The following is a 26,716-nucleotide window of genomic DNA, read 5'->3' as shown; positions in this document are numbered from 1 at the left end:
CTCCGGAAAATGGGGGGGGGGTCACTGCCGCAGCGCCAGGCAGGGCCTGCCTGCATGGGGTGGGGGAAGACCCCCGGGGGGGCAGCACCCAGATGGAGGGGCAGCATGGCCAGAACGACAAAGCAGTAGTGATTGACAGCTGTCAGTCACTATGAGCCTGGCAGCTCAGGAAAATGGAGGGGAGGGTGGGGACAGAGTGGGGGACACTGCCTGCATGTCTCAGCACCCCCTGGGGCTGCCCCACGCAGCGGTGTCCCTGCCAGGCTGCGGGAAAGGCTGGTCTGGGTGTCCCCCCCGACCCCAGCAGTGTCCCCAAACCAGCCAGGGCATCCCTCCACCCCAGCAGTGTCCCCAAAACTGTCCTGAGCATCCTCCCACCCCAGCAGTGTCCCCAAAACATTCCTGAGCATCCTCCCACCCCAGCAGTGTCCTCAAAACTGTCCTGAGCATCCCTTCACTCTGCAGTGTCCCCCAAACCAGCCAAATCATCCCATCAATGTCCCCAAACCAGTTGGAGCAGCCCTCCACCCTAGCAGTGTCCCCAAACTGTTTGGAGCACCCCTTCATCCCATCAGTGTCCCCAAACCAGCTGGAGCAACCTCAGCAGTGTCCCCAAACTGTCCAGAGCACCCCTTCACCCCACCAGTGTCCCCAACCTGCCCAGAGCACCCCTCTCCCCTGCAGTGTCCCCAGCCAGAGGCTGAACTGAGGGCAGGGACCTGTGGGTACAGTCCCCAGCAGGGACAGGGTCCCCGCTTTGATGTCCCCAATCCAGGACAGGTGCCACCACCCCTGCTGCGACCATCCCCATCCTGATGCCAAGCATCCCGCTGCCTTTGTCGGACACGAGCCAGGCAGGGAGGGGGTTCAGGGCCCTGGGGGACCGCCCAACTCAGTGTGGGGGCTACTGCCCCGAACCCCAACTTCTCCCCATCCCCCAGCAATCTAACACAAACACAACTATCTGCTGCTCAGCCCGGCTCCCAGCGATAAAAAGAAATAGCTGGAATAATTTTTCCCACCCACACATACCAGGGCGGAGGGGAAGGGGGAGCGATGGGGCAGATGCGGCGCGGGGCCGTCCCTCCGGACGAGCTGTCCCTCGTCGGCGTGCCCTGCTCGCCCCGATAATAAACCTTGAGGTTTGCAGACAAACTCCGGGCAGCCGGAGATTATTCAGGCAGGAGTCGCGGCGCAGATAAACACAACCGAAGGCGAGCGGGAGGCAAAGGGGGAAGGAGGAGGCGGCGGGTTAAAAAAAAAAATTTGCAGTTTTAATTAGATGGACCAAAAAAATAAGAAGTTGCTCTGTCCCATCCTCATCCCCCGCACGAAGGACGGGTGGTGAGGATGGATTTGGGGCTCGTGGCTGGTCCTGGGAGACGTGGACCTTTAATTAACCAAGAGCCATCGTTACTGCCTGGGAGCAATTAAATAAAACCTGAACAGACAAGCTGGCTGGGGGGGGTTGGGGGTTCCCTGAGGTGTAAATCTTCGTGGGGACCCAAATAGTGAAGCTGCTGTAGGAAAGGGGGTGAGGAGCCCCCCGGGAGCGACTTCTGCTTTCGGACACGGCTGGGGGGGACGGGGCAGAAATCACCCCGGGTTTGTCCCCCTCTGCTCCATCCCTTCGCTATCGATGGCCCATTGGTGTCCCCACAGGGACAGAAGGAAAAAGCTTCATCCCCCCCCTTGCAGAAAGGTCAATGCCATCCTGGCTCCTCAGGGGCTGTGGCCTCCTGGAAGCTCCCAGTGGGGATTCTCCAGTGTCTCATAACGTGATTGAGCAGAGTACCTCAGCAAGGCCTTGTTTTCCTCCACTACCCTGACCCAACACCACATTTGTGAAATTTGTTGGAGCTTTTCACCTTATCCCTCTGGGAAAATTGGCTGGACTTGGTGAGGTTGGCTGGGCAGTGATAGGCAGGAGGGGACAGCCCCGGGAGGGCAGCTGGAGGCTGTGGGTGCTCCCAAAAGTCCCCGCTACCGACCCTGCTCCAGAGCAAACAAAAATTAATGGAAAAGATGAAAACCTGGGGCACAGCAGAAGGGTTTGGGGGAATCTGGGGAGGATGGACATCTCCTCTCCAGCCTCGCTAGAGGATGAAGTGGCTGGCACGAAGCACAGATCCCACGATCCCATCGGGAAGCAGAGCTGAGTCGGGGTGTCCCAGCACCCCGGCCGAAGGGATGGCACATCTGCAAAGGCTCCCAAGTCGAGGATTAGAGCCTCCAGCTCCCGGGGATTTGCGTATCTGCTGGGTGAGCAGCACCCCCCTCCAGCGAACAAGGTCATTTCAAAGATAAAACAAAATACTCCTTCTCCCCCGCCGGCACGCGGGGCCAAGGAGCCCCACGGCGAGGTCCCGGCACGCCGCGTCCCCACGCTGCCAAACTTCCAGTGCGCCCAGGTTTGGAGACCCAGAGAGCAAAGCCATAGGAGGGGCTGGGGTGTGTTTAAACCCCGTAGCCCCCTAAAAAGAACCAGGGGAAGGTGAGACCCTGCAGGGCACAAACAAAGGCGCCCGGAGCAGCCTGCTTGCCCCCCCCCACCCCACCCCACCGCCGCGCCGCATCTTCGCGGCTGCCATTGCTGACATACGGCGGATCCTGCCAGATAAAAAAGAAAATTCAGGCTGCTCAGAGTTTCCCTTTTCGCCAGCTCCATCCCTGATAAGTGCAGAGCCTGCAGAGCGCCTGATAGACGGGCTATCGCGGCGGTTGGTGCGAAAGGAACACCCTATCGCTGCAGCATCGCCGGACCGCCATCAACTCCCAGCCACACAGAAATTAATACCACTCCAATTACCAGAATAGAGATGGGCTGGGAGAAGGCGATAATAAAATCTCTTTTACATAAAGAATGCAAATAACCCGCTCCGGCGAGGGAAGGGAGGGGGGAAGGGGAGGCATGGCCTGAGCCGAGGCTCCGTGGTTCCTTTTGGGCAGCCCGTGGGTGATGGTGGTGCTGGGAGATGGGGCTGCGCAGTGCTGTGACCCCCCCTCATCCCCCCGGGGTACAGGGACACCCTTGGGTTTGGCACCGCAGCCCCCTCCCACCCTGCACCCTCATGCCCGCGCCGGAGCCCAGCGGTGCGGGGGGCAAAGGGCCCGGGAGCAGATAAGGAGGAGACGGGGGCGGCCTCGCAGCTCCTTCCTGACGGCGCGCAGGAAGGGCCGGGATATCAGCGGGGCGGGCGAGAGCTTCCCCTCGGACGGGGCGGGAAGGGGGAGCAGGGCCAGGGCTGTGGGGATTTCGGCAGCTGCGGGAGCACGTGCGCTGGCAGCCGCCCTTTCCCAGGGCTTCTCCATCGCCCAGCCCCCGCGGGAGGCTGGTGGCCTCGGGGACACACCGGGACCCCCCATTCCGTGGCTCCATCCCCGAAGGGCGATCGCTGTCCTGCATCGGGGTCACCCCTTCCCCTCACGCTGCTCCCAAACCAGATCCACGCGCATCGCCCGGCCTGGGAGGGGCTGGCAGCGCCAATGGGGGGTGAGATATGGCACATCCACCCTCGGCAGGGGTGTGTGGGGGGGGGTGCCTCAGCTCCCTCCCCAGCAGACAGGTCCCCGCAAACCCAATCTGCGCCGCAGAGCCCCGACTGTAACCCCATCGGCGGGTCGGTTTGGAGATAGTGGGGTGATAGGGCGCGGGGTACCCACACAGCACGCCTGGCCTTGCTGGGCTGCCAGGGCGCTGGCATGGAGATACCGAGAGGGAGATAGACGGTTGTATTCGCTCCTTGGGGTTTTGATAACCATCACGAAACCGCTCGAGCGTCGCTCTTGTGGTTGCCAGGATGGTTGCAAAGTGCCCTCGCGGACGTGGGGTGATGCAGGATGGGGTCCAAACCCTCCCCGCGCCGGGGAGCGCGGTGCCGCCATCCTCGCCGCTCCCGGATCACTTTTTATGTTCCCAACAGCAGCTTGGGGACATGGGGGACCACAACCATCATCTTGTACCCTCCTCTCCCAGTAGAAGCTCTGGTATTTGCAGCCTGCCCAGCTCCCAGCGCTCCCAGTCTTCCTCATACTGGTTTTTGCAAGAGGAGGGAAAGCCCTGGGGGCTGCTCTGCCTGCCCGTGGTCCAGCCGGGATGGAGCGGGATGACCAGCTGCACACCAGGGACTCACCTGGCCCATTCCAGGTGTCCAGTTCCTGCGGGTTTTCTCCAGGATCCGGCTTCTCCGGCTCCTTCGGACTTTCCGGGATGTCTCTGGACTCTGCAGCAGGAGAGGGAAGAGCAGCGGGTCACGTGTGGGGTATTTCAGAGGCAGCATCCCAAGGGGGTCGGGACCACTGGATTGGTGACACCCCAGGGCCAGGATGCACCCAGCAAGGGGGTTGGTTCACTCTCAGGGCGGTGGTGGGGGGGGGTCCCCTCAAAATCCCTGTACCCAAAACCATGCCGTGGAGACCCCTGCACCCATAAAGCCAACCAAGCCCACCCTGGGGTGGGCAACCCTGAAAACACCCCCCCCCGCCTTGAAAACCCCCTGTATCTCTCCCATCCCACCGTGGGCCCCACATCAACCCGGTTCAGCCCCGCTCCCGTCACGGCTCTATTTGTGGCGTATTCATAGCAACTTGATAACAATTATTTTCTCCATTAACTGCTGCTGGAGATGCAGCTGATAAAGCCTATCTGCATATGACAGTGTGGAAGATTAGCGCCCAAAGTACATGTTTGCCTTGGCGTCCCGGGCGGATAACCAGCGCAGAGCCCAATCGATCGGCGCCAGAGCGAACACCCAGGGGTGACGTCACCGGCATTGGAGATTATTAATACAGGTGATAAGCGGAATGATTAACATCAAATAAATCAATCACCGGGTATAAAAGTCCTATTATTTTTGGCTATAAATCAAAGTGCCTGGCATATCGATTTTTATCCATCGCGCTGAAAGCTTTAGTGGCCGTTATTGCTGCTCGGCGTTATCTCTGCTATCACCTTTTTATCGAGGCAGGCTAGTGCCAGGTGCAGCTCCGCGCCCGGGCTCCCGGCTCCCTCGCCCCCAGCCCAGCTCCCCCATCAGATAAGAGCCGCTCGCTTCTCCCTGCTGCTGAGCAAAGTTTGCCAGCGAGCCCTCCCTGGGCTAGCAGGGGGCCAGCGTGGATCGCCCCCTCTTTCTCGCTGCATCATGGCTTGGCCCCTGTGGTTTTGGGGTGCTGGGGGGTGAAGGGCAGCGGGTGCTCAGCGGGGACCGGCCGGCTCCATTAGCCGGCGCAGCCTTGCCCTGCCGCGGTTATCTCGAAGGGCACTGCAAACATTAACTGATTAGGATTTGCCCCCACCTCCACAGGAAGGAACTTAAAGGATATCTGGGGACTGTTTCGGCCCGGCCCTGAAATGCAGCCACCTCTGGGGTGGGGCAGGGCCCGGCAGCAGGCAGGCAGGCAGGCAGCAACCGCCCTGTCCCCCCAGCCCCAGCCGGGGCACCGCCGCTGCCAGCACGTGTGGCCTCAGTGGCTGCTTTGCACCCTGAGCAGTCACTTTACACCCGCGGGGATGTGACTTTATACCCCAAAGAGTCACTTTGCATCCTTGGAGGGGGGTGCGGGACACACTTTGCACCCCTGACATCCCTCGGCTGGCACCGGTGGCTCAGCACTGGGGCGGGTTAAAGAGGCTGAAACGGATACAGGGCGATGATGGTCATTAGCAGCCGCCACGGCCAGCGACTCGCCTCCGGTTTCCAGCAGCCTGTGCCCGCCCTCCCACCTCCCTGCCACGCCGCTGCCCCCCCCCAAGCTGAGATTGCTCCTGCCTGTGCCGGCCACAGGGAGCCCCTCCGTGTCCGGGAGCATCTTTGCTCCCAGCCGGTTGCTCGCCATCACCCCAGGGCCAGGTTGCCCCCAGCGGGTCCCACCACTGGCCAGAGGGTGCTGGGAGGGATGGAGCACCCCAAGGAGCCTGAGGGGTGTTGCTTAACCAGCCCAAACCTGATGGGTGGGTGGGATGCTTCATTTTCTAATTAACACCACACGCTCATAGCGGAGATGATGCCCAAGGGGCCGGTGTGCTGGCCACCGGCAGAGCCCGTCCCTGTGGTGGGGGGACACCACGGGCAGCCCCCCACCACCGCCACGAGGCTCACCTTCGCTGCCGGGGGGGCTGGAGGTGTCGCGCTCGGCAGAGCCCTCGCGGTCCGAGGCGGCCCCCTCCCTCTCCGAGGGGCTCTTCTCCCCCGCCGGGCCGTCCTCGCCTTCTTCCATCGCTGCCAGGGAACCTGTCGAAACACAGAGTGGGTGGTTGAGGCGGGGGGTGTGAACCAGAGGGAAAAAAAACACCCCGTGGGTTTTCCCAGTTGGGAAATGTCGGATGCCAGTGCCTCGGGGGCTGGCAAAGGGGCCTGCAGGAGATGCCTCAGGAAGGGAAACCCCCTCCCCGCCAGCCCTGCATCTCCCCGGAGTCCCTTGTCCCCTTGCACAAGGGGTTTTAGAGCCACCACCTTGCTCCGGGGTGTCCCCTGAGAGATTCCCTGTCCCCCCCCACCCAAGACTTCGGGGGGAACAAGCCCCACATCTCCCCAGGGAAGCCAGCGGGGTCCCCACGCACCACGGGCCCACGGCGAGGTGCCCAGCTCGCTGCTCCGCTCCCCCATGCTGCCCACCCAATCCCCACCCCTGCCCCATGCCCCAAACAGGGTGAGGGACCCCAGAGACCGTCCCCCCCCAGTCCCCAGCACCCCTTGTCTGTCTGGGGGAACCCCTGCCACCCCCCCCCAGCCCCGCACAAAGGAGGATGCTGCAGTGGGGCGCAAGCGGGACGCACGGAGGGCGCAAACGGGGTGCACGTGGGGGACACCCCAGCAGCGTGTGTCATGTGCCCCCCGCCCCCCCAAACAGCCCTGCCAGCTGTTTCCACGGCAACGCAGCATCCCCCTCCATGAAATCAAGAAGGAAAGGGCGGCGCAGGCGGCTCGTGGTGCGCCGGGGGCTGCCCGGTGCCCCATCCGGCACCGCGTGGCCAGGCCGGCGTGCGGGCAGGGCGACCGGCGCGGTGACAATCCCTCTGCAGACCTCAGCTGCTCTCTGTGACTCCAGGCATGTATATTTACAGCAGGAGAACAAAGAGCCCATAATCTATACAAAGCAGACAACAATGAGCGTGAATAAAGAGGCTGCGGGAGAAGGGAAGGCAATTTATTCTAATTCTGCTAATTTCAGTTCCAGCACAATTAAAAAGGCTCTGATAATATTCAGAAACAATCGCCAGCTAACAAATCGTTTCTCTCGCTGTAAATGAAACATTGTTAGGCTAATTTCTTCCTTCACGCCTTCACGGCTCTTGGGCTTCTGATAAAGTTAACCCGACTCTCGTCTGCTCCGTGGCTTGGCACCTCCAGCCTGGCCAGGGAGGGATGGACAGACCTTGGGGGGGATGGACAGACCTCGGGAGGGATGGACAGAGCCAGGACAGCGTGTGCCACCCACCCAGGGGTGCCCAGACCACCCTGAAACACCAAGCCGCAGCCAGGAGGGAGATGGGGATGCGCTGTATAAACACAATTGTATAAAACCTGGGGTTTGGGTATGGCAGCGCCACCGAGCGCCTGCGGGGACGATGGGTGGCCCAGCGGCCCCGTGTCACCGCGGGCCCTGGATGTGTCCCCACCTCCAACCTGTCCCACCGCAGCATCCATCCCGCTCCCGGCGCTCCCACCCATCCTCAGGGGATGCTCCAGCCCCGGCGCTCGAGGCTGGGTGGGTTAAATGAACTACTGGATCGCTTAAAAAAAAAAAAAAAAAAAATTTTAAAAAGAGGGGAAAAAAAAAAAAAAAAAGCAAAGGAGGGAGAGGGAGCGGAGCAGGGAGCGGAGCGTCACTTCTCCGGGATTGCTGGAAGCCCTGCACAGTTATCACCGCACACAGCCTCCCTCGGCTTGCCTGATCTGTCTATTCTTCATTAAGCAAATACGCTGAAATGGAAATGAAAACATAATAGCTATTTGATTTTCGGCGAGATATTTTGCATATTGGTTCAGTGCTGATAGTGGAATTTCATCAACTCCCTTTTTTCATGCTTTAAAACTGAATTACTGAGGCTGGCTTTACAGAGAGGGGAAGAGCCAAAAAATGCTCCCTTCCAAGATACTCCGCTTCGACGATTAACTCTTCTCCCTCCCTCTTTTTTTTTTTTTTTTTTGATAACAAGGAAGGATTTTTTTCTCTCTTTTTTTTTTTTTTTCTTTAAAAATGACAACGATTGTAAAAACTTGGTGGAAGCGGAGGCGATGTGCCCATGTCACCCGCGTGCAGGCTGGGACACGGGTCCGGGCGGGCGCGAGGGTCGGCATTCCCGGGGCTTTTCCAGCAGTAGGCAAACCCATCGTTACCCAGGTAATGATTTGATCATTTCACTCAAATTAAGGCTCTCCCGGCGCAGCAACAATAAACCTTTTCTTGATTCTTTGCGCTTAGCCGGTAAATTAAATGAAAGGAATAATATAGCGAATTAAAAAAAATAAAAAAGGAGGGGGGACTTCTCCAGGCTGCCAAGAGCGAGACCCTGGACGCTCCAAAAGCCGGCACGCAGACAAGAGCAAAGCGATAAGAGGCCTTGATAACAGATAGAAAATAGCAACAGTCCCAGACTTTCCCACCAGCTCTGGAGCAGGGAGGAGGAGGAGGAAGAGGAGGAGGAGGAGGAAGAGGAGGAGGAGGAGTCGTCCCCGTGGCGGAAAGCGAGTCCTGGACTGAAAACACGTGCAGGCTGGTGGCAACCTGCCTTCACCGCCTGGCTTTTGTCTGCTCGCATCCACCTCCAAAATGTGTTATTTTTAAAAATAAAAAGGCTGGGCAGGTGACGAGCCCAAGGGGGGTTTCTGGGAATTGAGGAGCGAGGGTGGGAACCCGGATCCGGGCGGCCTCGCGCCCCAAACCTCACCCACAGGCACCTCCACGGTCGTGGTGCCGCAGCTCTGAGGTGTCACCCCCCCCTGGTGACAGCGGGACCCCGGGGTGTCACCCCCCCTGCCCAGCACCAGTGGGATCCCAGAGACATCCCCAGCTCCACCGGGACCACGTGGGCAGCGGGATGAAGGCTCTCTTCATCCTTCCAGCTCCTCCTCATCCCTGCACTGGCTCTGAATCCCTCTTTCAATTAAATAAACCAAAATAATAATAATAATAATAATAATAATAAACAACCCTGAAGCAGCCAGGTGAGGCTTCCCACCACGTCTTGGGGTGCACAAAGCACGGCCAGGATGCTGATCTGCCACCTTGTGATCGAGACGTGGGGAATCCAGCTCAGGCATCGCCCCCTCAGGGCAGCGCCGCTGCCCCTAAACCTCCTTATTTTCCCCCAAATTTCGCAGCCATGAGCAAAGGGCCGCAGGAGCAGGCACGGGGTTTGCTCTCAGAGAGGGTCTCAGCCACTCCCCATCCTTCCTTGCACCAGCTGCAAAACCATCTCCGGTGATTCGGTGGGGTCTGGCGCAGCGTGGGGATTCCCCAGGGTCTCGTAAGAGGGTTGTGCCGTGTCAGCCCCGCAGCAAGCAACGCCCAGAGAGCAACCTGGGCTGCAAATCCAAAAACTGCCGGTATCTGATGGGACACCAGCCCACCTCTTCTCACCCAATTTTTCCCCAGTACGTATTAATGTTTGCTTTTACCGACGACCTCAGGTGCCCCCGAGCCCATTCCCTGGGGATCGGGGATGCCAAGCACCGAGGGCAAACGAGGTTTCGGTGGCCGGGAAATGACGCCGGTCCTCAAAGGTCACATCATCCAACGGGTTATTTTTTTCCCCTCCCTTCGGTTGATGCTGCTGGGATGCAGCATTAAATCATAACACTCTCCAAAAATAGAGGGGTCCTGGGGGGAATTCTCCTCATTTTGGAGAAAAATGGACCTGTCTGAGCACAGATCAACCCTCTCCCCTATCAGCCTGGTCGCAGCATCCCAGGGCCAGGCTCCCCCCATGGATATCAGCACCTTAAATATCAGCCCCGTGCACGCAGCTGATAGCTGGGTCAGCTCCAGCCCCAGCAGCACCTATCTCCAGTTCGGGGCCCTTCTCCATCGTGCCCAGATAAAACTCACCCCGACCCTTCCTTCGGTGCCCTGTGTTCAAAGGGCAAGGAAAAAATAAAATACGTTTGGGGAGGCAGTAGGTGGTGGGGTGATTTGTGTTGTATTTCTAATAATTTGTTATTAAATCAGGCCTAATTTATCCAGGAGGATGATGAAGGTGGCCAGGGGATGCTGCAACTGTTGGTGGGAGGAGATGCTGTGACTGCTCGTGGGGGAGGGATTTATAATAATTTATAATTAAATTTATCAAGTATTTAGGCTTAATTTATCCAGGAGGGGAATGAAGGATAGTGGAGGATGCTGTGATTACTTATGGGGGGTATTTATAACAATTCATTATTAAATTTATAAAGTATTTAGGCCTAATTTGTCCAGGAGGGGGATAAAGGGTAGTGGGGGAATGGAGGTGATGGGGGATGCTGTGATTGCTCGTGGCAGGGGTGCGGGTGCTGTGAATGCTCATGGTGGGTATTATAATAATTTATTATTAAATTTATAAGGTATTTAGGCCCAATTTGTCCAGGAGGAGGATAAAGGGTAGTAGGGGAATGGAGGCGATGGGGGAAGCTGCGATCACTGATGAGGGGGTTTGGGTGCTGCAAATGCTCACGGTGGGTATTTATAATAATTTAGGATTAAATTTATAAAGTATTTAGGCCAAATTTATCCAGGAGGGGAACGAAGGACAGTGGCGGAAAGGAGGCGATGGAGGATGCTGTGATTTCTCATGGGGAGGGCAGGATGCTGCGAGTGCTCACAGGGGGACGCTGCCCTTATGGATGGGGGGGATGCTCCTGTCTGCACCCCACAGCATCCTGACCCCCACGAAAACCCCACCCGGGCTGACACCCCCACGGCAGCAACACAAAGCACCCCGCCGACCCACCGGCGGGGTGCAGCACCCCGAGGATCCCTCCCCGATCCGGGGCACCGCCGCCCCAGGGGGGAGCCCCCAGCCGCAACCATCGGGGAAGAAAAGAGCCGGGGAGAAGCAGAGCCTGAGAAAAAGCAGCTCTGCTGATAGGGGAGAGATTGGTTTCAGCCGGAGCTGCTCCCCCTGCCAAGTCCATATCCTATCTGCGCGGGGTGCAGTTACTTAACATTCATCACCGCCTGAACTCTGTAACTTTATCAGCGGCCGAGCATGGCGCCATCGCCGAGCCCAGCCATTCCCGGCGCTCAGATAGGGCCGATAAACCGCTGATAGATTACAGGAGATTGTTTCACTTCAGGGGCCGCGATTACTAATACTAATAGCGAGAGAGCCCGCATCATATCAAACAGCAGCTGGGGAGGCAGGGGCGGGGGGACGGGCCGCGGGGGGCACGGGAAAATAATGAGAAAGAAAATACAGGGACAATGACAATGAAGTGACTTTACGTTTCAGATGGGGTCGATAAGGCCCTGATAGATTTTAAGAGAGGAGAGAGTCTAATAGAGCCGTCCCCGGCACATCAGATGGATGGGAGCAGATTGCTCCGCGAGAAGGGGACGCGATGCTTAACGCCGTCCTGCCTTCCCGGCCGGCACGGGAGCGGCGCCGGGAGGGGATCGGCAAAGCGCAAGAGGGAAACTGAGGCAGCTGGTGGGGTCCAGCCAGCGGAGAGGGACCAGTCCTTACTGGGGAGACCCAGGGATGTCCTCCATCCCAATCCCCATCCAAGAGGGGTTTGAGAGGTTTAACCCCACGCTGATCCAGGCAGGATTTGAGCAGTCTGGTGCGAGCGCGGGGCTGGGGAGCAGCTGGATACCCCGATAATACGGAAGGAAACTCCATCCGGGAGCATCAGGCTCTAAATGAGCACGAGTGTGCAAGCTGGCACGGGTGTGCAAGGCCACCAGGCCACCACTGCTGCTGCACCAGGTGCCTTCACCGCTGCTGGCCACAGGGAGTTTTTCTGGGTGAAAAACCCCAAAATTCTGGTACTTTTTCTCCCACCTGGAACACAGCTGCTCCAGTCGGGAACGGCTGGGGGGGTGTGGGATGCTCACCCGGCAGCACAGCCTGGCGGAGCCCATCAATACCAGGTGACGGCAAGGCCAGAGGTCAAGCTCTTTGCTAATCTAGCGACAAATTACCCCGGAGATGCCGCGCCGAGCTGGCCTCCGCCCCGTGGGAAGCAGTTTCAGGTCCTGCTGGGTCCATCCCGCTGCCAGAAGCTGCCGGGATGAAAATGGGGACAGATTCCAGCCCCCACCCCGAGACTTTTCATTCACGATGGCACCAGGTGAGGACAAGGACAGAGGGACAGGGACGGGTGGATGCAGCCGAGGCCACCAGACCCACCAGCAAAGATGCTCTGGCTGGGGTGTCCCTGCTGCTCCCAGCCTCCCCAGTGTGCCCAGTGCCAGCTCCCAGTGCCATCATGGACCATCCTGGGGTCTCCAGCCAATGCTGCAGCAACAAGCAGGATCTGGGGGGGCACCAGGAGCAGAAAAGGACCCGAAGAGGGTACAACATGGCGGGGTGGCCCATCTGCAAGCAGCACCGTGAGCTGCTGGCACCAAGCCTGGCACATGAAGGTCACCAGGGGTGGCTGGGACAGTGCTGTCCCCGAGAACCCGACTGCTACAGCCCCCCCTCGCAGCCTTCGCTGGAGCAGCACCATGGCAGAGCCTCTCCAGCACCAGCACCTTCACCTGGCACCCCCAACCCTCCTCTTCCTCCAACTCCAAGCAGCACGGCCATTCACACCAGCTCCACAGACGCCGAGTTTGCCTCTGTGCAAACGCGCGTGCCTGCGCTGCCTCTTTTTTTTTTTTTTTCTCTAAATTTTTTTTTTTTTTTTCCTGTTCTTGGCATTTTGGTGGAGCGAGATAAGAGTAAAAAACAACAGAGCTGCTCGGAGAGTGAAAAAGGGAGATAGATAACACAGATACCGACTCCTACACAAAACAGTCCTGGCTTTATCACTGCTTTTTATCACAGTTCCTCTAAAAAAAATAAAGAGAGCAGCCCAACTGGAATGGGGCAGCACATTAAAAAATGAACTTTATACTGTTTGCTCTTTAGTTTTATATTTAGATGAAACAAACTTAGATTCTTGCGGTCGATACCTTTTCCAGTGCAAGGAACCAAAAAGTCTGGAAGCCCCATTTGCTCCGGTGGGGACAAGCGAGGGAACTCAAGTGTAATTTAGAAAAGCAGATGCTAAGGGAGCGGTGCCTGCTCCCATCTCCGGCCTTGTGGTGCGATGGTTTGAGAATCTTTAAGCCCCAAACGGGACAAAGGCTGGTCCCAAAGCATCCTGGTGGAGCGGGCAGCAGAAGCAGTGAGGCTCAGGGGTGGAGATGGATGTAGAAAGGCAGATCCTCCCCGAGCATCCCCAGGGCCCTGCCAGCCAGTCCCTGCGGACAGCCAGAGCCCACCCGAGGTGCCGCGGGCAGTACCGAGATCCCGGCCACGTGCCATTGCTGCAGCGGGCGAAGCTGAACGTCCCCGCGATGCCAGCGGGTCTCTGGGACTGGCATCATCCCCATCCCAACGTGGGGACATGACCGCCTGCTAAATACACCCCATCCACTCCCAAAAATGCTTTGCCCGCCGTGTCCCCCTCCCTGTCCCCGAGGACGCTGAGCAGGACTCTGCCCTCCCGCTGCCAACCCTGGGCACAGGCTGGGGAGGGCGTTTTGGAGCAGAAAAACCCCAACCCACAGGGCACGGCCAGAAAGAGGGAAGGGAATAAAAAAAAAAAGTAATAATAAAAATGGACTGGAGGTTTTTCCCTCCCCTCGCACTCCCTTCCCTACCTTCTTTTTGAAAAACATAATTTATCTGTGTATTATCAAGAAATCCAGACACTTTAATCAGTGAGCTATGAAGTCAGTATTTCCATTCTTATCTAGCGGAGGAGTGGAAATGGAGAGCAGATAGGCAGCTCCGAGCCGGTCCGTGGTGGGGAATGTTAATGGGAGGAGCGGCAGAGCCATTGGCTACCGAGCTGCCGCTATCGCTGCCATTATCGGGGCGTTATCAAGGCAACCATCGCAGCGCAGTAATGGGGCCAGTTCAACTTTCCGCATTATCATAGGAGCTGGAAGTAGCATGAGAGGCCTCGGCTGGGAGATGGAGAAGCGAGCGAGCGGCCAAACTTCCCGGCGGAGCAGGGAGGGGGGAAGCTAAAAGCAGCTTTTCCTCCCCGCGGTCCCCTGAGCTGGCGATGCGCGGGGTGATGCTCCCCTGCTCCGGCATCCTCCTGCGCATTCCGGGCCCTGACCCCGCCGAGCAGCCTCAAAGATCTGGGCACCAACCCCGCTGAGCGGCCCCAAAACTCGGGCACCGACCCTGCCGAACAGCCCCAAATATCCGGGTACTGACCCCGCCGAGCATCCCCAAAGCCCGAGGCCACGACCCCCATCTCGCCAAGGACGAGAGAAAACAATGCATCTACATTTCATCAGATGAACAAATTAGAGGAGCACATTTCCTCCACGCGCTATCAAATGGGAGATGTCAAGAAAATATGTTGATGTGAGAAAGAGGAGATAAAGAATTATTTTGGAGGAAAAAAGCCGTGGAAGGCTCTTATCTGGAGTGACTCATAGGCACACACTCCTTAACCCCACTGCAGCCCAAGGTCAGCAGTTACATTCCTTTCGGCATTTCATCCCTTCCAAAAAAACATGTTGCTGCAGGAACAATGCGGAGCCTTTGCCGGGCAGCCATCGGAAGAGGGAACTGTATTACCCCTGAAACACTTGAACTTTCCTGATAAAATAAGCAGCGGGACAGCAGCCTGGCCAAGCCTGAGTGTCCAAAAGCCCTGAGTCAGGCAACAAAACCAGTCATGGGACATGTCACAGAAAAAAAAAAAAAAGAAAAAAAGGTATGTTGGCCTCCTGCTCCCATTCCGGCTCTTCTCCAGTGGTGGGGGAGCTGATTTCTTTGCCCTCCAGGAAGAAAAATCCATGCCCTTGGCACAGCCACAGGACTCGGAGCCAGAGCGCGATGCGGGGTGGGCAGAGGGGCATTTTCCACTTTTTCTTCTTAAATAAAGAAATCATAAAAGCACTGGGTTTCTCTGCTCCTGCCATCCCCCCGAGTTGCTCCGACCGGTGCTTGGGGCCGCTCACATCCCTCCGGTCCCAGCTCCCGGCTGCTGCTGTGGAAGGGCTGGGCTGGTTCTTTCTCCGCAGCATCGCCCCAACCAGCATTTTCCAAGGCAAATCACGGGGTTTTTTGTTCAGCAGGAAGAACAGCACGCACCGAAAACAACCTCCTCCCCGCCCCAGAAGGGGTGTATTTGACCCCAAATCCACCAACGCCACGTGGGGCACAGCAGCTCAGTCCCCAGGCTCCCGGTTGGGGAAATGTTGTCCCCTCCTGCCCCAGGGACACCGGTGGCACCGACCCCACGGCCAACGTGAGGCTGCGAGCATCCCACAGCGCGGGGTACCCCAGGGACGCCGGAGGACTCTGCTCCCCAGGGACATGACACCACCTTGTCTTGGGGACGCTGCCGTCACCGGGTGGCTCCGATGGGTCCCCAGGAAGGGACAGGGCTGCCCCTCTCCAGGAACCATGGATCACCTGCCCCGTGACACTATCTCCTTGCGCAATCTCCTGCAACACCCGTGGGGAAAGGATTATTTTCTTCCCAAGCCCTGATTGCCGAGCTGGCCGGCTCGCAACTTGGCGAAAGGGGAACCTGCAGCTTGCTAGGTGGCCTTGTGATTCACAATGGAAAATAAGACCTTGCCCAACCGCGCAAGTCGGGATCCAGGGCCGCGGAACCCAGCTGGAGGTGGTTTTCCCATTCTGGCGTAGGATGCCGGGGACCGTCCCCGTGGCGCGGGCACGGCCGTGGCTCCACGCCTGCTCGGGGTGCCCGGGGAGGGGGCGGCGCGGGGGTGTCCCCCGAGGGTGCGGGAGGCGGAAGAGCGGCAGCAGACACAAACCAACCCAACCCCAGCGCCCACGGGCCCTGGAAGCAGCCGCTTGCCAAAGCCGCCGCGGCTGCCAGCGCCGCCTTCCCTCCCCGCGGCCGCCGGCAGCGACGTGCGCTGGGGCTCTCGGCAGAACAGGTTCTGCTGCGCTGCCGGGTGCCCCACGCATGGCTGTGGCCAGCCTGGATCCGGCACTTGCCCTCCGAGCATCCCGCACGCATCCTCCCTGAGACGGGGATGCCTGGGAAGAGCCCTCCTGGGGATAAACCCCAAAATAGGCTCAGAGGGTGCCCTGGCACCAAGGGAAGCGCCCACATGGGACAGCCGTGACGTGTCTCGTGACTAGCAGAGCGCGGGGCTAGTGACATGGGGTGGCCCAGAGCCCCGTAAATGGATATATTGCTCCAGGGAGAGCGGTCCCCTTGGCCACCGGCCGTTGAGCACGGTGCCCACCCCTCTCCCAGACACAGGGGCCACAGGGATGCTCCCGCCCGGACCACTGGCCATGGAAGAGGAGAGAAACTTCTTCCAGCATCACCTGCGGTCGGTGCAAACCCTCCGTGAGCTTCCCCACGGGGCTGCCCATTTGCCATCGGGAAACGGCCAGCGATGGCTGGGAGGGCTCATTGTGGGACCAGCATCCCCAGTCTGGGCCACCCTGCCCTGACCTATCTCACCTGGGGGGACACACCATGATGGGTCCTCGGCTCTGGGAGCCCCCATGTCACCCACGCTGCACCCCAAGAGGCCAGCAGAGCCGCTGCGGGGGCAGATGTGCCACAGGGCTTTGGTGCCTGCACCCCTGCCAGCACCCGGGAGCCGTCACTCCGGGATGTCACTGAGTCAGGGCTGGCAAACGCCGCGGCGGGGGGTGGTTTGCACAAGAGGGGAGGGGTTGGCACGCAGGCAGCGCCCGTGGGTGTAGCAGACATGTGGGACACGGGGATGCCACCCTCGGGATGCCGGGAGTGAGGCACGGCAGGGGCTGCAAGCCCAGAAAATACCGGTCTCAGAAGCAGAGCTGGGGGGCCCTACCCGCACCCAGCTCATCCCTGGGGAGCAGGCAGCAAACCTCCCCCCCAACACCCCCCTCCGAGCAGCCAGGGGTAACACACCTCCCCAGACACCCCACTGCCCACCCCGGCCTGCAGCATCCCCTCCCCGGCAAGTGTGGACGGGGAAACTGAGGCACAGAGGCTGGTGATGATGGAAAAGTGCAGCAGCACGAGAGCAACAGGAGGTTGGGGGGGCGGGGGGGAAGGCAAGTGGAGGCAGTTAGTCACCTGCACGGAGTGAAAGGAAAGGAGCAACTCAGCAAAGGGAGCGGGAGAGGAGCGGGCAGGAGGCGTGCCGGGAGCATCCCACGCCACCGGCTCGCCACGCCGCCGCTAAAAATAGACACTGGGTTGGCCACTGTCATCTTTACAAGAAACGCAATTTTCCAAGCTCCTGGGACAGATGGCTCCCACGGTCTGGCTGGCACCATGACCCCCCTGCTCAGCATCACTACAGAGCCCTCGCAGGACCAGGGAGCAGCAAAGCTTGCAAAAGAGGAAAAAAAAAAAAAACCAACAAAAAACCACCCAACAAACCAAGCAAAAAACAACACCCCAACCCAACCCACCCTATCGAGAGGTGGCGGGGTTTAGCGGCGCTCGCACTCGCTATCTAACACCATCTAATAGCAATTAAAGAAAATCCACGAGCAAAAATATGACGGCGCTTTCGCCACCCCCCCCCCCCCTCACCCCCCCCCCAGCCCATGCGGAGCAGAATGGGAGATAACGATCGAAAAAGAAAGTCAAAGCTCTCATCAAACTAATGCAACATCTGCAGCTGATAACAGCAGCTGGGGAGAGCTCAGCTTCTCAGCCCAGCTTGTTTCACAGAGTACGTGGGGTGGGGGGAAAAAAAAACAACACCCAACCACCTTGAGAAATAAAAACACATATGCAGCTGCCCCCCCCCCCCACCCCATCAGATAATTAAAGTGCCTGTGTTAATCACATTTGCAGTGGAACAAACTGTTGGAGCCCTTTTGCCCCTCTTTGCTGTGTTTGTTGTTGTAGTGAATCCTGCTCTGGTCTGGTGGGGAGAGATAAGTGGTCCTTATCTTCCCTGACAATCTCTATCAGGATGGAGATCGGGCCTAGGCGCTTATCAGGAGCTCAGATCTGCTGTAGCTGAAAGCAGACTAGAAAGGCAAAAGGAAAAAAAAAATAAAATAAAAAAACCCCCACAGACAGGCCCCTGCAACTAGCGCAAAGACGTTTGCTTCCAGTTAATTTCGGAAGGGAAAAAAAAAAAAAAAGCAACAAACCAACACAAAGAATAATATATATATTAGAACAACAACAGAGGGAGAGGCTCATCAGCAAGACGAGATCAATCTCCCGCTTATCAGGTTCCCCCATCGGAAGACCCGGCGCTGCGAGTGCACGCACAGGCAGCTGCCAGCAGCCTCGCTCATCAGCTGTGTGCCCGCGCTCCCATGTTTGAAGTTAATAAATATAACAGGCTATCTGGGTTGGAGATCAGCTCCTGCTCTCTATCAGCCCCTTGCATCTATCTACCAGCAGAACAAAAGACAGAAAAAAAAAAAAATAAAGAGAAAAAAAAAAAACAAAAAACAAACCCCAACCAAAACCTCAACCCTACAAAACAGCAGCAGCTGTGGGGAGGTTGTTGGTTTTATAGCCAGGGATGGAGTGGGGGGTGAAAAGCAACTGTGTGTGTCCCCCCCCCCAACCCTGGGCAGGTGCCCTGTAAAAATAAATAAATAAGCGCTCCGGGTGTTTTCTTGGCTATCAGAAGCCACCATCTCGATGCAATCGCCTTTCAGAGCCTCGCCACTGCGTGCCACCGGGGGGAGGCTCGGAGGGACCCCCCCAGTGCTGGTAGCCCTGCGCCCCCCCCCACTGCTGCATCGCTCCAGCCCAAAGAGCGAAGGAGAAGGTGGTTAGAGCAGCTGGTTAAATATAGTCCGGTGTCTGATCTTTGTCTTATCGCTCTTGGCGATCGCCCGCTCTCCCGGCGATCTCCCCTGCGAGCTTATCTGCGCATCGCATCGAGTTTTTTTTTTTTGTTTTTTTTTTTAAATAATAAAAAAAAAAATAACCAAAACGCAGAAGAGATGAAGCCAGAGAGAGAACATAGCGTCACCTAGGAAAAATAAAATCAGCAGATAGCAATCTGGAGGAGGTTTTTAATGCTCCAGCCGAGATGATAAAAAGGATAGACTTTGTGGAAACAGGTCCGGTCTGTACATGAGAGGAGTCTGGTTACCGGAGCCCTGATTCATGCATACCTTCCCTCGGCTCTCGGCGGAGGCAGCGGCACGGCGCTCTCGCCGCGCTCGCCGCCTCTAATGACTGTTTTCATGTTGACACATACAGGAAGGGTTCCAAGCTTTCAGCTTTTAATCAGTTTTGGCCATCGCTGGCGGCCTGAGATCAGCCTCCCACTTTATCATTTCTTCACATCTCTGCAGAAAAGCAGCAGAGGAAGGAGATACGAACCGCCTTCGCCCGGCCAAGCTGCCGCGGCCTCATCCAGCCACATTTTTTTTATTTTATTTTATTTTTTTCTCTCCCCCCCCCCCAAAGGTCCACGCCGGTGGGTGCTGGGGGCAGATGGGTGTCCAACCATCGGTGCACACCCCCCCTGCACGCAGCTATCGCCCACATCGGCGTCGTTATTTTGGCAGCTGCGATGCTACCGCTCGCTTCGGTCTTAACGCTCCGGGTTTAATGAGCTGGAGTTACCCAGGGAGGGATCGCCGGGCTTTTTGCCGAAATAAAGCCGCGGAAGTTGGCTAAAGCTAAAGGAGAGAACTATCACCAAAAGGAAAAAAAAAAAAAAAAAAAAAAAAAAAAAAAAAAAAAAAAGGAGGCAGCTGGGACTATTTTTAACTCTACCCGGGTAAAAGTCTAGCTGAGCTTTATCACCAGAGCAATCACCCCAGGCAGGGAAACAGGTAGGTGCAACTCAGCCTTGCAATTATTTCAGGAGAAAGATAAAGCGAGATTATCACATGGTGGCCAGCCTTCCCTATCCTCCCATCTCCCTCTTATCGCCAGCTTCCATCGACGCGAGGGGGAAAGAAAAAAAAAAAAACAAAAAAACCCAACACACACACCGGAGAGGAAAGGAGAAACGCCGAGCTAAGCCCGTCACCGAAAAACTTCCAGCACTTTACAGAATTTCTGAGCGCAGCCGGTACATCCCCGCCGGACCGAAACCGGCTCCCGGGGGATGGGCTGGACCATGGGGAGACACGGACGGTGGCCAAAGGGACCCCCCGGTGGTCCCTCCCGCTAGTCAGCTCGGGGTGTTGTCACGCCATCTCTGCCCGGGCTGGGGTGCACAGTGGGAATTGGGGGGGACACACACACACACACACACACACACACGAGGACACTGAGCAGGGCGAAAGGTTGAGGCCAGTGCGGTCAGTGGGGACAATGGCACGTCGTGGCCCGGTGGCATCGATGACAAATTAAGGGGGGGTGGAAAGGGGAACCCCCGGCAGGGTGAGGAGCTGCGGACAGGGCTGGGGAGCCCCGGGGAGGGGGGGGCGGGTGTCGGGGAGCCCCTCGCCCCGGCTCACGGCGCTGGATGGGAGGCAGGCAAGGGAGATAAGATCACAATTTCAGGCCGTCCCGACAGAGCGATGTTATCAGGACGGGACTTGCAGAACGGAATATTTTAAAGCCTTATCGGGGCCCCCATCGGGAGCCGGTACCGGAGCCACCGCGCTGGCGGGGAGCGGGGAAGGGGTGGGGGGTAGGAGGCGGGGAGGGGGAGGCGGCGGGGACGGAGACCAAAACGGGCGACCGGTAGCAGGACCGGGGCACCCACCGCGGCCATCCCGGGTGGGCACCGCGGAGGAGGAAAGGCGGGGGGGGGGGGGGAGTGAAAGGAACGGGGCTGCCAAAAAAATAAGGGCGGAGCGGTGGGGTGGGGGGGATGGAAGCAGCACGGAAAGGGGGTACGGGGCAGGGTGCCGGCGGCGGGGACTCACGTTTGATCTGGCGGGGGTTGCTCTGTTTCCTCCTGGACATCGCTCGGCGGGGGGCGAGCCCGGCGCCCCGGCTGGCGGCTGGGCGGGCGGCAGGTGGGGAGGGGAGGGGGGGGGGCTGGCGGCGGGCGGGCCCCCGGCGTCTCGCATGCCCGCCCGCCCGCCCGCGCTGCCGGGGCCGGGCCGGGCCGGGCCGTACGCGGCGGAGCGGAGCCGCCGCCGCCGCCGCGGGATTTTCTCAATGGGGCGCCGGGGCCGCTCAAACCCGCGGAACGCTCCACGGGGGCGGGGCCTGGCCCCCGCCGCGCGCCGCCGCGGCCGCCCATAGGCCACCGCCCCCCCGCCCCGGCCACGCCCACCGGATGGCGTCAGGCGGCGGCGCGGGGGCGGGGCTGGCGCGGAAGGGGGCGGGGCCTACCGAAGGGGTGGTGATGGTGACTCCCCCCGCCCCCCCCAAGCCCCTCCTCGCAGCCCTCGTGTCCCCATCCCACCCCCCGGGTCCCCGAAACTTCCCGCCTGTCCCCAGACCCGCTCTGGGGGCTCCAACGCCCCCCCCGGGAGGCGCCCAGCCCCCTGCCCTGGGACCCTGACCCCACCCCTTCGGGGTCCCACCCCCCTTGGGGTCCCCCAGCCCCCCCTGCGTGTCCCCAACTGCCCCTTTGGGGTCCCCAAGCCCCTTCTTGTGGATATAACACCCCCTTTGGGGTCCCCAAGCCCCCCCTTTGGGGTCCCCAAGACCCTTCTTTGGGATCCAACTGCCCCTTTGGGGTCCCCAACTGTCCATTTGGGGTCCCCAATCTTCTTTGGGGTCCCCAACCCATTCCTTTGGGACTCCAGTCCCCCCTTGGTGCCCCCAAGCCCCTCCCTTGGGACCCCAAACCCCCTTTAGTGTTCCTAAGCCCCTCCTTTGGGACCCCAACCTCGCCTTTGGTGTCCCCAAACCCTCCCCTTTGGGGTCCCAATCACCCTTTGCACCCTCACACCTGCTCTGGATGGTCCTAAACTCCCATGGGGCCACCAATCCCCCCCCCCCCCATTCTGAGACCTCAGCCCCCCTCATTGGGACACACCCCCCCCCCCTTTGGAGGTCCTCAAAGCCTCCTGTGGGACCCTCAGACCCTCCTGTGGGCCCCCCCCCAACCTTTCTATGGGGTCCCTGGGGCCTCTTGGGGATGCTGAACCCCTCTTAAAATCCCGCTCGTTTGTAGATGGATGGGCCAAAAACATCCAGGGTCACCGTGACCCTGGCCCGGGGGGGGGACACGACACCCCAGGGCACACTGGGGGTGGTGTAGGGGTGCTGGGGTCCCCCCCAGCATCATTCCAGCTGGCCTCACCATGTGCATGCAGCCACGTGGTGAATTTGGGGCTAACTGCGAGGTAAACGGGAGCCGTTTATATTTTGGGTCCATGACAGGAATATTCCTGCTGTGAAAAATAACTATTTCTGCCAAATCCAGCCCTCGGCTGTGGCCGATCTCGGCTCAGGGGTCTCTGTTGGCAGCGATGGCTGGTACTCCCCAATTAGTGATGGGATTTTTGGGATCAGTGATGCAATTTTTGGATCAGTGATGTGATTTTTGCATCAGTGGGGGAGCAGGGGGCTGGTGGGCTGCGGGGACACGGCACGGCACAGCGGCTTGGCCGTGTCCCCTCTCCATCTATCTCTGGACATGGGGTGTGGTTCCCCCCGCCCCCTCTCTTTTTCTTTTTTTTAAAGGGTTTTTAATTAACTTCCTGTTCCAATGGTGGGATAATGAGTTTTAAGCAGCACATGATTCCAGTAAAGAGGTCAAGCCGGCAATGAGGATGTCAAAAGAAATTAAGTTAGGAATTAAGAAGAGTTCCAGGGGAGAAAAAAAATACATCGAGGGAGGGTGATGCTGCCGAGGACAAGGCTTTGCTCCACTTGGCTGGCCACCCCCCAAAATGATCCTGATGGCGTTTTTCCCCTCGTTTGGCCCCAAATCACACCCCGGGGCAGGCAGGTCTGTGTCCAGAGCCCTTCCCTTCCCTGCCGCCACTTGCGGGCGTGATAAAATTGTGATGACATTGTGATGAAATCGGCTTTGCGGGGTCCGGCCTGAGGACGCTCCACGTCAGCCCAACTCCATCGGGGCCTGGGTGAGGTGGGGGGCCGAGGCTCTTGCTCTGCTGCTTTTGGGGGGTCTCCAAACCCCCCCCCCCCGCCACGGCCACGGGTGTTTTGGGGTTGGGGACCCACTGCAGACCCTGCCGGCTCCTCCGTGGCATCACCCACCGACACCCCTCGCAGCACCCCTGTTATTAAACCCAGCACGTTTGCTTATGCCGAGACAATTAGACAAACCGTTTAATTAAACTCAGTGCCAATGGTTGTGCTGAACTGGGGGGCTGGGGGTGAGAGGACACCCCAAGGGCACCCAAATTTCCTCACCCCAGAAGGGAGTGGGGGGATGTTGGCCGTTCCTGGCTCTTTGCGCGAGAAAAAGCTGAGAGCGCATCCCTCGAGGGGACAGACCCCACTCGCTGTCGCACTCTCGGGGGGGCTGCGTCTCACCCCTGTTGTAAAAAGCAAAAAAAGCCTCACCCGAGCCAGCGGGTGCCAAATATGGGGGTACAGCCCTGCTCTGGGGAAGGGGGAAACAGGTTGCAGCCCTTCCCCTTGCGCATTCCTTGCCAGTGTCCTTTTGATTAGCTTTTTGGCACCGTCCCAAAGCCTCTTAGATCCCCCCAGACCTGAGAATTTGCAGTTGCATCAAACACCACTGGGTCGAGGGCCACATCCCCATCTCAGGGACGTCCTCGAGTCCCAGATCCCCCTGCCCCATCACCCCACCCCACCATGCGGGGGTCCCGTGGGTGCCACTGCACGGGGACATCCAGCACGGTGCCAGTGACAGCAGCAGGGCTGGGTGGGTTGTGGTTTTTTTTTCCTCCCCCTTGCCCCGATCCCGTTGTGTTTGCAGAGAGATTGTTATAGGGTAACAGAATAAATAGCGTGTTTTCCCGAGGAGTGAATTACACGCCTGCAGAGCAGAGATAATGCGCGAGCAGCCGTTTCCCCCATTGTGAGCGAGGTGACATCTTTTTATGGAGCTGTGTACATTTGTATTAGTGCCAATTAATCTGGGGTGATATTATTAGAGACGCGGGGAGAGGAGGTGTCGGCGGAGGAATGTAAATGGGAAAAGCTAAGGCACTGCCTCGGCCATATTTCACGGGCGAGGGGCGATGCTGGGTGCTGTGCCGAGCATCCCGAGGGGGTCTGGGTGCACGTGGGACCACGGGCTGCCCCAGCTGGTGGCACCGTCCCCTGATAGGGCTCCTCCAGGGCTGCAAACAGCTCTTTCCTGCTGCAAAGAGTCATGGTTTAGGGTGGGGGGGGTTTTTTCTTGTTGTCTTTTGGCCCAAGAGGGAGGAATGGCATCTCAGTGCCCCTGGCTGTGGGCAGGCCAGGACCCGGAGGGCTGGGTGTGCTGCAGAGGGGACCTGCCACCTACCAGCAGGACAGCCTGGGCCCAGGGGCCACTTGTCACAGGCCTCTGGCTCAGCCCCAGGCAGCTGCCGGCAGCCTGGGGCCCTCTGTGGCTTGGGCATGGCTTGGGCAAGGCTTGGGCATGGCTTAGGCATGGCTGACATGGGCAAGACTTGGGCATGATGTGGGCATGGCTTGGGGACAGTTTGGGCGCAACTTGAGCACAGCTTGGCCATGTCCTGTCCAGAGATGCTGCTGCAGGATTCAAGGCTCCCGGCTACTGCAGTGGCAGCACAAAGGTTTTAAGATTAAACCAGAAGATTCAAAATGATGCTGGATGCTCCTGAAACCCGGTGGGAATGTGTGGATGAGCAGCTCCCACGCCCCAAATTCAAGGCTGGGGTTTCTCAGCGCTTATTTTTTCCCCCACTATTGATCTCCTGCTATCGGGACAAGAAAAGGATCGATCCCCCGTCCCCAAGGGTCAGGCAGTGAAACTGGGCTGCAGCTCAAGGGGCATTGCTGCTGGTGGGATGGCAGCCCCTGGGTGGGTGCATCACTCCTGTGTCATCTCCCCGGCTCCCCAAAACTGCCATCCCTTCACCCCACAGCCACCCGGGCTCGGGGTTTCCCCCGCCTGAAGGCAATTCAGCATCAGGGATGCAGGAGCTCACGGGTGCGTGTGGTCCCCATCACACACGTACGACCGGGGGGACGTGGGAGCTGGGGTTTAAATTCCTGCTGTGCAAGGAACGGCCAGATTTGACTCAAGAGCAAGAAAAGAAAAATAAAATCTTTAGCCTCTGCTAGCAGCATGACAACCATGGTGGATCCCGTTATCCTCCAGGCTTTATGGAGAGGCTTAAAGCATCCCCAGCTTGGAAACTTGGGTGTGTGGCTGAGAAAAAAGGCTGGCTGGATTTGGGGGGGCTTGAAGAGCAAACAGCAGCTTGAGGAAAATTTTGGGTGGTGGCAAGAAGCTGAGAAATGCCCTAAGGGACGCCGTGAATGCCAGGCACCCTCCGTTCAGACCCAGCCACGCGGGGCTGGCTGCGGGGTCATCCCTACCCGTGACAGGTGGGGATTGGGGCTGAGGATGGGGCAGACCAGCCGTGTACCCCGGTGGGGTACAGCCCCGGGACCCCCAGACGTGCCGGGACCCGTGGGTACCCCCCTGTGTTGCTGGCATCCGCCAAGCAGCGAGTTAATCTGCAGCTGGGGGAAGCTGCCCGGCTTTGCCTTCCTGGCTGGAATCACGTTGACCGGGGCCTGCGATCTTCCGAGTGGCAAGCGCTGCCGGATAAAGCCGGACTCCGCAAACCCGGGGGCTTTCGGGAGCTAAAGGATGGGGGGGGGGGAAAAAAACCAACCCCGCTCTCCCTTAGAGGGGAAAAAGGAACAAATAAATATTTCAGCCTTCAAGCTGCGGGGCCAATGGCGTCTCCCCGGGAGCAGCGTTGGGGAGGGAGCGGTACCCCAGGCGCATCGCTCACGGCCTGTCTGCAAAAAGGTGGGTGCTGCTCTCGGACGGTGCCCCCACACCCTGCCCAGGCCCCGCGGATGGGTCCCATCCCCTGCAGCAAACCTGTGGTGGCTCCCAGGGGACTTCATTTCCAGGTGCCCGGGTTATGAATGTGGAGGTGTGGGAGAGCTACGGCACCAACCAGCCATGAAATACTCCTCTGCCCCGTAGGTTTGTAGCCCTGGTGAAATATAGTGGAGGGAAAACATAAAAGTTCCATTTCCAGCTCCATAATATTTCCTGCCAAAACAAAGTAAAATGTGCTGCCTTAAATTTTCTGCAAAATTCTTTTGAGGTTATTTTTTTCCCTAAATTAAGCCATACTAATTATTTTCAGCCACTTTATCTCCACTCTGCAACACACCAGGAGGGTGCAGGCGGCAAGCATTTTAAGCCTCCATAAACAAAAGAGTAGTTTGGAAAATAATTCTATCAATTAATCAAATTAATCCTGCAGTTTTAGTTACAAGCCCCAAGTGGCAAGGATTCTAGCCTGCGGTTAGGAGCTATCTCTCATTGACAGCGTTTAAATGTTATGATTGCAACAGTAATTAAAGAATATAATATGCCCGGCTTTGTGTCAGCCTCTTACCTTCAGACCTCAGCACTGTGCCGGCAGAGGTCAGCTTGAGGACAAATTGGTGATGACCAAACCAGGCCGTCACCATCACCATCACCATCATCACCATCACCATCACCATGACATCACAAATTGGTGATGACCAAACTGGGCCATCTCACCATCATCAATTAATGATGACCAAACTGGGTCATCAGTTGGTGAGGACCA

General features: G+C 58.4%; 1 protein-coding gene across 2 annotated transcripts in view; it reads right to left on the bottom strand.

Annotated features, from left to right (window-relative positions):
• Positions 1 to 21,145, bottom strand: part of ZFPM1 (zinc finger protein, FOG family member 1) — a 34,022-nt gene extending 12,877 nt beyond the window's left edge. For both annotated transcript variants that reach the window (XM_074913315.1, XM_074913316.1), the window contains exons 1-3: positions 20,951 to 21,145; positions 6,099 to 6,230; positions 4,134 to 4,223 (exon numbers count right to left, since the gene is read on the bottom strand). In XM_074913315.1, the coding sequence (XP_074769416.1) occupies positions 4,134 to 4,223; positions 6,099 to 6,230; positions 20,951 to 20,990 (262 nt within the window). In that variant the 5' untranslated portion in view covers positions 20,991 to 21,145. The remainder of the gene's footprint in view (positions 1 to 4,133; positions 4,224 to 6,098; positions 6,231 to 20,950) is intronic.
• Positions 21,146 to 26,716: the final 5,571 nt, after the last annotated feature.

This window comes from Athene noctua, chromosome 9 (genome assembly GCF_965140245.1).
Source record: "Athene noctua chromosome 9, bAthNoc1.hap1.1, whole genome shotgun sequence".
Lineage (NCBI taxonomy): Eukaryota > Metazoa > Chordata > Aves > Strigiformes > Strigidae > Athene > Athene noctua.
This window is presented reverse-complemented; position numbering and strand designations above follow the sequence as displayed.